Consider the following 10,770-nt stretch of genomic DNA (forward strand, 5'->3'; position numbering starts at 1 on the left):
TCAAATTACTGAATCTCACTGAAAATCAGAAATAATTGGAAATTTCAGACTGCTTAATATGAGTTTCTATCAGTACACAAAATACAACTTTACAAACATCATCTGTCCCTCTCAATAACCACTGTGTATAGTTCTAACCTTGATCCTACGTTCTGAAGTGACCTGACCACTGAAGGATATCAAGCATCTGGGATGAACTTCCTGGGTGGATTTTCTTCATCAGTATCTCATCCATAAAGTCTGACTGGCTGCTTTTCTGTATCATCTGTATCATCAAAGTCACACACAGTATTATTTTACTTGACAAGCCATTCAATGCATATTATTGTAGCTTCATCACAACTTTATTTAGGGACCAGTTTACAGCAGTACATCGGTTTGTTCTCGTTGCACAATAGTTACAAAATGAAATATTTAAGAAGAGAAACAATGTAATTACTACAAAAAGCGAGTGGAGCACAACACTGGTGAAGAGCGAAGACAAAGACTAACAAGTGAACTTCCTAAAAGAAGTCCATATCATCGGGTGCATCCAGGTCACGATACTCAATGATGTTGCGTGGATCACCTCGTGACATTCTGAGACGGTTGAGGGTGAAAGAAGAAAAAGAAACGGCCAGAGAAGAAGAATAGAAGTGAGATTTAAAACAGCGTGTAAACTTTCCCAATACCAGGAAATAAAGATCGTTTATAGCAAAATTAAGATCGCACGTACAATGCTCTCACCTGATGTTGCGTGGCTTTCCCAGATAGCCACCTTGTCCACGGAAGTTGTCATAGTTGCCTCTGCCTCCTCCATATTGGTTGGGGGGGTAAGGAGGTCCGCCTGCTGTAATGAAGCGATCAAAAGTATTTTTTATCTGACACATTCTCATAATTCCTGTAATAAATAATGCAGTCAGAACATACCACCATAGCCCATCAGTGGTGGACGAGGCTGTCCAAAGCCCATTGGACCCTGGGGACCTTGAGGAGGAAATGGCATGCTGGGAGAAAGCAAACCTGTAACACAAAACCAACCACAGACACAAATGAGCTCATTATTTTCATTCAAAAGCCTCAGTACATAACAGCATGTCACTTTATTTATTCTGTTTATCTTCTGCTACAGAACTCTTAGTTTATTATGAGTGTATGAGTTGATTATGCAGAAATGTTGTGCTGACCTTGACCTGGGCCTGGAAGAGGAGGAAGCTTCATCTCTGGAAGTGACGGCCTCTTAGCATCCATCAGGAAGTTGTTGAAGAATGCCACCTCTTTCTTCACTTCTTCAATTTTATCACCATGCTTGTTAAGGATGTGCTTCCGTACAAACTCTGGACCCTAAAAAAGATTTGAAATGTAAAATACAGGTGATGAATATGTATGGGTGTGCCAATTAATAGTTCTGCATCACAAAAAAGTAATCATCAAAACATTTCTTTAAATAGATTTAATAAAACTCACATTACATCTCTTTAATGCCCTAAATATATATATTTTTTTTTACAAGTGCTCACCTTAAATTTCTTGCCGCTTAGAGGACAGAGCCATTTGTCCTTTCCCAGCTCTTGAGTATTGGCAGAGACAAACTTCTCAACCTCCTCTTCAGGATCCTTGCGGCCCATCTTTGCTGCCTCTTCCTCAGACAGGATTTCTTTTAAACTGAACAAAGGGATCAGCTTTTCCTCCATCATCTTCTGCCACTGTTGCACTGTTTAGAGTTACAGAGAAAATGTGAGAGGTGTCAAAAGGAGTGACAAAGGCTGTATGAATGATTTAAGCCGTAGCTTTCTGAGGACCCAATCAGAACCTTAACTCATCAAGCCAGCAGGGTGTCATCATACAAAATGTGTGTTTTTTTTTCCCCACAGACATTGCATATTTTACACGGAATACTAAAACTTCCAAACATCCATGCAGAAACGAAACTGTGAAGTGTAGCATATGGATGCCTAAACATTAAGTTGTTAAAAAACTGCAGCAGAATTCCACATGACCCTGTGGACACTAGATTGGACAATATGTAATCATTTTGCGTCAGTTACCACTATATCAGGAACAAAGCATTTACTTTTTTTCTCTGTGGTGCAGAAAAAAAACACTGACCTTCTCCATGTGTGATGCGGTTAGGAGGAATTGGTCCACGTACGTGAATCATACCACAACGATTGGGCATTTCATCCTCACTGGGGTATTCACAGGTGTTGTAGTAGTCAATTGAATGCACAATACGCAGATATAAGGCCAAACGGTCTAAAACCTGAAACATGACAAAGAAGCGACTATATTTAATACATTGGCCTGTTTCATCCAGTAATCTTAGTGAAAAGCACAGCACATCAAAGACACAAGTAGTAAAATCATAGCGACAGTAGAGAGTAAACAAAATTAAATGTAAAATAAGATACTGAATGTAAATCCCTTCGCGCTAAAGTCAGACCTTGGCTAGTTTGTCATCCCTCTCCACAGTCGTCTCAGCAGGGTTTCCTTCCTTGGCGCTCTCCTCAGGATCCATTCCACTCCCAGAGCCGAGGAGTTCCTCCTCTTCTGCACTCACCTCCTCTATCAGGTAATCCGTAATATTCTTCAAGATGGGGTTCTGAGCTGGCAACTTTTAAAATCACAAACCACACATAAATGAGGAACTCACTAATGATAAAACAGAGAACAGCGTGTTAAAACGTGCACAGAAAGCAAAACAAAGCAAATGCATGTGAATCACTCCTGTACCTCAGTGCTCTGCCCCTCTTCCTGAGACTTGATGGTCCACAGGTCCCCTTTTTCATCCAAAGCATGAATGAGCTTGGCAGCCAGCTTGATGTCATTGCGGAGTACTTGCTTATGCTGAGTGATGCCATTTACATTACGCACCCTCCGAGCCAGGTCCCTGTTCACCCCTGGTGCCAGTTCACAGTCTCGCAGCTGTAAAAGGTGAAGAGTAAAACAGACTTTTAATGTCCTCAACTGCTATTTGGCAGATTCCACAAGTGATAAAAAAACAAAAAGGTCTGTCTGGTGCTCTTCTCACTACAGCTTACACTGCTGCTCTGATTCACTGACAAAAATTATCTGTGTCACACTGTCATGTCACATTAAAAATGGTTCTCACTGAATGGACTACAGTTGGGCTTTGTTCAGCCGGTCTAGTGATAAATAAATACAGACCAGTAGGTTTGATCTGTGAAAGTGGTGTGTCTGTTTACACACAAATTCAGTATTGGGACATATATTTGAGCCATATATTTATAAAAACTGTGTAGGCAAAGCATAAAACAAGAAAAATAATCTAGCAGCAGCTGCATTGTCTGCAGTGCATGTCCCTTGCTGTCTGGTCAATAATGTGGTCATGATCAATAGAAAAATAGATCCCAGCAACACATTCTGATTCACACATCCAAAACCACTATTTCAATGCTACAAAAAGATAACTAACTGCAGGGTATCTTGGGCTTCATCACTTAAACACACAACGCTTTTGCAGCACTTGGCGATTCCACATCTCTGCAATGCTGCACAGAAGGACAGAAAGAAGAACAACAGTGTCAACAGTTTAGACGGCTGCACTTACTCGAATGTTCTGAAGGTTCCAGCAGACCTCTTTAATGTTGACACTTCGGTCGAATGTCACCCAGCAACGTCTGAAAAACCTGAAACATCACAGACAGACTTTAGAAATGCACATTCTGGTCAAAATGATAGAAATATTTCTTTAATATTCACAGTGGAATAAGCAAGTGCAGCCACTTCAAAGAATGTGCTGTCTAAACCAACCTGCGCTCTGGATGCGGGTCAGACAAGCAAACACGCAGAAACCCCGGATATCGTCGACACAGCTGAGAGAAAATAACAGATGTGGAGACTGAGTTTAAACAATACACAAGCTATTCAATGATTTGACATCTATGGAGCCATAAACACTAATTTCCTGTCTTCAACTCACAGCAATAATCTCAGCCTTGGAAATAGTGGGAGCAATGCTCCTCATGAACAAAGAACAAGTCCTGTGGAGAGGCCGTGGTCTGGGGGAGTCATCTTTGGGCTTCTTTTCTTCCTTCTTTTCCTCCTCAGAGGTCTCCTTTGGTTTCTCTTCTAAACCATTAAATGCGAAAAAGCAGTTTGGTAGGGACGAGTGAAGATGTTCATTCTGAAAATAAAAATCTGGCAGTGCAACTTTGATTCCTCACCTTCACCCTCCTCTTCTTCCTCGTCCTTGTCTTCCACCTCCTCCTCTTTCTTCACAGGTTTGTCAGAGCAGTTGGAGTTGGAGTCTGAATCTGAGTCAGAGTCACTCTCAGAGGCGCTGGCTTCATCATCACTGTCTCCACTGCGCTTCCTCTTCCTTCTTGGCTAAAAAAAAAAGTGAAAAAAAAGAACAATTAGCGCTATTTGGTTAATTTCTATATCTTGTTATCAAATGCTTTAAACAACTAATGCAAAACTAACTTTCTTGGGTTCAGGTATTTCTTCTTTAGCGGGTTCCTTCTCTGCCTCTTCTTTCACATTTTCCCCTTCTGCTGTGGCCGTCCTCTCTGTGCTGGCAGAGTCGCCCTCCTCCTGGGGCAGAGTTCACCATCATCAACACAGCACCACAAATCTCTGCTGGATGACCTAACAGAGAACAACACCTACCTTCTCATTTTTGTCTTTCTCTTTCTCTACTGACGGTTTGCGGTCCACCCCCAGAGTTTTGAGGTCTTCTCTTTTGGGAGGTTCAGCGCCCCCTGAAGCAGATGCAGATTTCTCCCTTTCTTCCTCCTCTTCAGATGGCAGGTCCAGGATACGAAGATCATGATCAGTCCCTCCTTCCATTTTTATCACAGCTGAGGGCAAACAACAGGGTTTATGGTTCAGCCAACTAATGACAGCATCTTATCTTTAAAGAATGTCCATTATGTATTTTACACTGTTGTGATTTTAAAAACTTTACAAAAATAGAAACGCCTTGTAGAAACAAGCAACAGTACTGACTCCACATGTCAGCAGTACTCTCGCATTTATCTCTGAGATCTCACCTGCATCTAGAACCTTGATGATTGCTGGGGTCTGTTCAATATCCAGGGAGACATTGTCAAACCAGCCATTCTCCAACAGGAACATAAAGACATTCAGACGATTGTTCAGGGCACTCTGGGCCTCGGCCTTAAGTCGGCTGGCCTCGTCTGGGTGGTACTTGGACCTGAACCTGTGTCCAGAGTTGGGGTCCACAAAAATGGGGAATGATGGGGGTGGGGATGAACGGGTTGCAAAAGTTAGAGAACGAATAGATATTATATTCCAATGTCACATCTGTGAAGTCATTGCATTGAGAAATGTGTTTGCTGTGCATATTATAATTTCTGTTTACCAAACAAGTTATTTTTTTTAAAATCCAGATTGTTGCATTGCTTGAGGAAAATAGAGATGCCAAATTTAATCAGTGGAAATGAAGTATCTCTACATCTGACAAGACTGTAATTTGTCCTGTGTGTAGCCTAGTCCTTGTAGCTGCCTTTCTGTGTATGCATGTTTTGACTGTGATTATGATGACTAATTATCAGAATTCTTATTCTGAGAAGGTTTGACTTTAACTCACCAAAAAGTAAGGGGAAAATATAACAAGAGAGATTATCAAATGAAGCATTCACATATTCAGAATGTCACATTAAAAATGTTTATCATTGAGTGGACTACAGTTACCTTTCGTTCTGCCAGTTTAATAACAAATAAATACAGAGAGGGGGGGTTTCTTCTGTGAAAATGCGATCCACTTCACCCCAATGGTGTGTCTGTACACACACAAATTCGGTTTTGGGTATCGATTTGATCCAAATGTAAAAAGAAAATCGTGTAGAAAAAGCATAAAACAAGAAAAAAATTCTCCACGTGTGGAAGACTACTAGGCTGTCTATCTAAAATCCCTGGTACTGTGTGTCTAAGAGCAACTGCATTGTGCGCAGTGCAAGCCCTTGCTGTCTAAGACCGATTCTTGCGGATGAGTTCCATTTTTTTCATCTTGGAAAAAAAAATCGGCGTCAACGAAGTAGTAGAAATGAAGGGAAGAAACATGGGTTATATCAAAACAGAACAGTTTTGCATGATACCTGTGAAATAAGTGTAATAAGCATTAACAGACAGCAAACAACTGTGAATCTTGACTCATGTCAAATAAGAAAATCAATCCAGAGAACGAAGATGACTTTTTGGTCAAAGCTACACGTAACTGAGCAAAGAATTTAACTTCGGTATTTCAGTTACATGATTGCGAACAGAATTTAGACACTTAACTGAAAAAACATAATGAAGCAGATAAACTACTATAAATAGATTTCATGTCTGACAGAGTCAAGCTTTTATTTGCATTATTACCAAAGAAACACTCTGGCAAAAGTCCCACAACACTAATAATCAAACTAAATACTGACAAGTGGACTAATAGTGACTCTAGGTTGATTTTCTTATTTTATGACCAACAATAAATGTAACAGAATTAAGTAATAAAGTAATTGTGTGTGCCTGGTCCTACTACATGGGCAAAACTGATCCAACGCTCTTTGATTATTTGATTTTATCAGAAAGTCTTAAGGGATGGTGCTGTATTTTCATGTTTCTTGCTTTGATGCACATATTTGAATCAATTACATATGTATAAATATGTAAACATTATACTACAATTTATGCACAATATCAAAAGAAGAGCCCATCATGTAGGACCAGGCCCGGCCTAAAAGATTCTTATTTAAAAAGCAGTTATATCTAACGTGAAAATGATAATGATTTAATGACAATAACTGTAAATGCTTGGTGATGATAATCAAGGATTAAATGTCTATAGTACATCTACGCAAAAAATGATTGCAATACAACCACAGAGAAAGCTGTCATGATTAGATCTTATGTAATATAGACAACGTAGATCGTACCACTCTTCATCTTTATGAGCCAAAAAGAAGTCCTGCATCTGTTGTCGGCGGAAGTCAATCTTGTACTCATTATAACGCTTGACTGCTTCGGTCTCATCCACAGAATCATCTAAAGACAGCAGAAACTCCTTAAAGCTCTTCATTATTGGAGGGGGAGGGCCCAAGTCCATGTCATGGATGTTACCCAGCCTAATGGAAGAGAGACAAAAATAAACGTATTTAATTGGAGTAGAATTACAAAAAAATCCTTGAAGACTGAAACTCACTGAATGTTGATTGCATCTCTTACCTAGCCTGAATGGGGATACCCTGATGAGGCTGCATGAGGTGCAGGTCAGGATGGCCCCAGTGCTGTGGGGGGCCATAGCTGGGTCCTCCTCCACCACCATACCCCAGGTCGTATCCCCCACGGTAGGGGTCTCCCCCATGATCATCCCTGTGAGGGACAGATAAGACCTTAGGTGGAAGAAGACACCAGTTGTAAAGACTGTACAACAGTGCTGCCGCTAATCTCACCAGTCTCTTCTCATGCGTTTCTGCTGGGGACTCATGTCGTGTCGGGGCGGGGTAAATCTCTCTCTCCGACCTCTGTCATAATCCCGGTACTCTCCACGGCTACGTCGTTCCCTGCCTCTGTCCCACTCCCTGGCAATTTCAGAGAAACAAGAGAAAACATGAAACAGGGAAGCAATTTGCAATATCAGCAACAAGCTGATACAACCCCGCTGCTCCAAGGAACGTTACAGAAGGTCATTCCTCCCCACAGTAATAAGACTCTTTAATATATCTGCATCTGGCAGTTCACAGAAAGACTTCATCATGCTGCCTGCTGACTAAACCACTGTACATATTGGACACTTTACATTCTAAATGTTATCCATTACATCTGTAAGCTATCTGCACGTACTTATATCATTGCACATTAAAACACATCCTCATTTGCACATTTCTATATCACTCTGCATATTCTTGTACATATTGTTAATTTTTTCTTTCTATTTCCTTTTATTTTAATCTATTTTGGTTTATTTTATTTTATGTTACCTTCACTTTATATCTGATCCAATGTTCTGTGTCGTCTTTTGTTGTCTACCCCTTTGTTGTTAAATACTCCGCAGCTGTAACAACAGCATTTCCCTCTGGGGATTAATAAAGTCTGTCTAAATCTAAGTCAATATCAGTTTCAATCATTGACAGTGCACCAGAAAGCAGACCTTAACAATTAATTAGTCTCAGAATTAAATTTGAATTAATGCAAGTAATAAACTACAAAGCCTGTAAAATAGCATATATTAGATGTGGCTTTGTAAAAAATGAAACTAATGCAAGAATAAAATTTAGCTACATTTGTGGAAGTTAAACCCTTGGTGGTTGTTTATGCCTGTCTACTCATCAATGTATAGGCCTACTACTTGATTCAGACATGCGTGCTGTGGTTCGACTGACACAAGCCCAGTATCACTATCAAACAGCCATTTTACAGTTTTGTAGTACATCTCAAAGTTATGCCAACCTCCTTTTATCAGTCATGCTTTTGATGGTGTGTCACATGGTAATGCTTCATTTCTTGTTTCATGTCATTTACTCCGTGAACAGTAAACGGAGGTTTGACTTTACTAAAGTACATTGGAAATCACAATCACACCACGTCAGAAAAGTGGCATTTAACCAAAATAAGACATCATCCAGCCTTGCCTACCACACAGCCACAACTCAGCTGTGTCTTATATGTTTAACTGAATGATGGACATGACTGAAGGTTGTCTGAGGTTTTCCATCATGTCTTCTCACCGGTCGTTCCAGTCGTCTCTGCGTCTGTCCTCTCTTTCTCTTGAGCGGTCATAGTCGCTTCTCTCCCGTCTGAATTTGTCCCTCCTCCTGCGGTCATACTCGTCATCACTGTCTCCCATCTCCGTGAACAGAGAAAGCAAATTTAGGTTAAACGTACTGATATTGTTGGCACAGTGTTGTTATACTGTATGGAGTGTGCTAGCAAGAAGATGAGATGGCGATTTCACTTATAGAAACCTGTGATGAAAACGCAAAAATGTCAAATATGCGTATTTGTATTCCATGATTCAAATGGTTGCAGAAGAAGGCACTCATACACACAGACTCGCCAAGTGAAACAGTAAAACATACTGTGTATAAGTACACTGGTGACCTGCAAAACACAGCTTGTGTAAACTGCTGTAGGTTGCTTCTTTGTCTTGACAACATTCCCTGATAGCATAATACTTGTATCTCGAAATGACCAAAAAATAAGATATTTTAAACGGGTAACATATATGCAGGTAGATGTTTGTACTTAAAATTCGAAACAAAGTTTATACATTACTGTTTAGGTGCAGGACAGCGAATTTATCCAGGCTGCTATCTTAGCTAACATGCTAGCTAGGGAAGCTAGCTGAAAATTAACCTTTCAGTCGGTCTTAAGCTACAGAGCAGTCATTTTCCAAATAACAAGCTTAATTATAAGTTCAAACTCAGTTGATAAATGTGATACAACACAAACAAAGCAATCTAATACCTTATTTATTCCCTGCTTGAACAATACTAGTGTACGTCGCCCTCGCTGTCACTTCTTCTTCGTGTGTTGTCCTGCAATCAGCAAACAACTAAACGTGGCTTTACCGCCACCTGCTGGTAAAGAGGTCAGTCAGAATTTACACTACAGACCGTATATAAAACATATACGCTCACGGAAAAAATAAATATTAGACTACCCTTGTCATTAAAAACAATGGTTATGCAGTCAAGTACTAAATCCTGTGTGTATCATGTGACTAAAACAGACAGAAAATAAAACATGGAATGCCTAAAAGCTGTTTTGGCAGTACAGTGCCATAGCTATTGATGTAAGAACTTAAGTGATTTTGGTTATTATCAAGAAAACCATGGAAAATGGCTACATACCAGCTCTAAAATTAAATTATTATAAGCTATCTTTGTTGTTATCATTATATTTGTCCAAACAAATGTACCTGTAGTTATACCAGGCATTAAAATGAACAACAAAACAAGGGTGGTCTAATAATTTTTTCCATGACTGTATGCAAATATAAAATATAAACATATACTTTTTATAAAGTCTGTGATATAAACCTACAGTTTTATTCTTAAAAACTAAAGCAGCAACTATTCATTCGTTTTTAATGTAACATTTTGTACATGTTTGTACATGTAAATATTGCAACATTTTGCAAAAGTGATGTATTCTGATTCATAATTTCATGCAAATTGTCTCAAAACTGAGACATATTTGTTAATATTGCAAAAGCAGTAAAATTTAAAATAAAGGCCTATATTATATGGATGTGAAAATTAAAGTGAAAGGTACAGGAAACTTGATTTAGAAGTTTGAATGTCACAAAATACAGCTAAGGATTGTTTTGGCATATGCGTAATTTACATTTAAAAAACACATTTCTGTCTGGATAACTTTCAAAAATTTCAAAAAGTCAACCTGCAACACAGACATAGGAGAAACAGCCTTTGCTGGAAATTTAAAATGAGGAGAAAATTTAACTAAAATCAGCAAAAAAGGCAAATAAATGGTAAAATGGGCCTTCCATCTTGAACATTTCCCTTTATGCCTATGCATTTTCAGCTCAGCTTCAAGTATAAATAGACCCATTTCTATGGACATTTTCAAAAGTCACCAGTGACCACTTTTACCTTTTATTGTCAAAGAGTTTTTAGTACTCTTCCTTGGAAATATGTGCTCCACGGAATCATAAAAAAGTCTGGATTTAATATTATCTGAGAGAAATGCTTGCTAGCAGATCTTAATTTCTTGGTATCTGGTTTGAGGTGATTTCATTTTGTTTTTCATGTGTACAGATATTAAGTGGTGAATGAGTGGTTTTGTGGAACACGTTAGAAAAGA

The 10,770-nt window shown here is 39.2% G+C and overlaps 1 protein-coding gene across 4 annotated transcripts; it reads right to left on the reverse strand.

The window, feature by feature from the left end:
• Positions 1 to 322: 322 nt before the first annotated feature.
• srrt (serrate RNA effector molecule homolog (Arabidopsis)) lies at positions 323 to 9,527 on the reverse strand. Of its 4 annotated transcripts, none has more exons than XM_022188582.2 (20): positions 9,412 to 9,527; positions 8,673 to 8,791; positions 7,398 to 7,526; positions 7,171 to 7,317; positions 6,882 to 7,070; positions 4,995 to 5,164; positions 4,612 to 4,802; positions 4,426 to 4,536; positions 4,167 to 4,329; positions 3,923 to 4,071; positions 3,754 to 3,815; positions 3,551 to 3,629; positions 2,713 to 2,904; positions 2,423 to 2,593; positions 2,089 to 2,242; positions 1,500 to 1,693; positions 1,167 to 1,323; positions 910 to 1,002; positions 727 to 829; positions 323 to 579 (listed from the first exon to the last, which is right to left on the reverse strand). In XM_022188582.2, exons 2-20 carry the CDS (start codon positions 8,789 to 8,791, stop codon positions 504 to 506), a joined length of 2,649 nt encoding a protein of 882 aa, XP_022044274.1. In that variant the 5' UTR covers positions 9,412 to 9,527; the 3' UTR covers positions 323 to 503. The 4 variants fall into 4 exon arrangements, with proteins under 4 accessions (XP_022044274.1, XP_022044282.1, XP_051793177.1 ...); XM_022188590.2 differs by having other exon boundaries at positions 727 to 826; positions 9,412 to 9,432; XM_051937217.1 differs by having other exon boundaries at positions 716 to 826; positions 9,412 to 9,432.
• Between the last annotated feature and the right edge of the window lie 1,243 nt (positions 9,528 to 10,770).

The sequence above is a fragment of the Acanthochromis polyacanthus genome, chromosome 17, assembly GCF_021347895.1.
Source record: "Acanthochromis polyacanthus isolate Apoly-LR-REF ecotype Palm Island chromosome 17, KAUST_Apoly_ChrSc, whole genome shotgun sequence".
In the NCBI taxonomy this organism is placed as follows: Eukaryota; Metazoa; Chordata; class Actinopteri; family Pomacentridae; genus Acanthochromis; species Acanthochromis polyacanthus.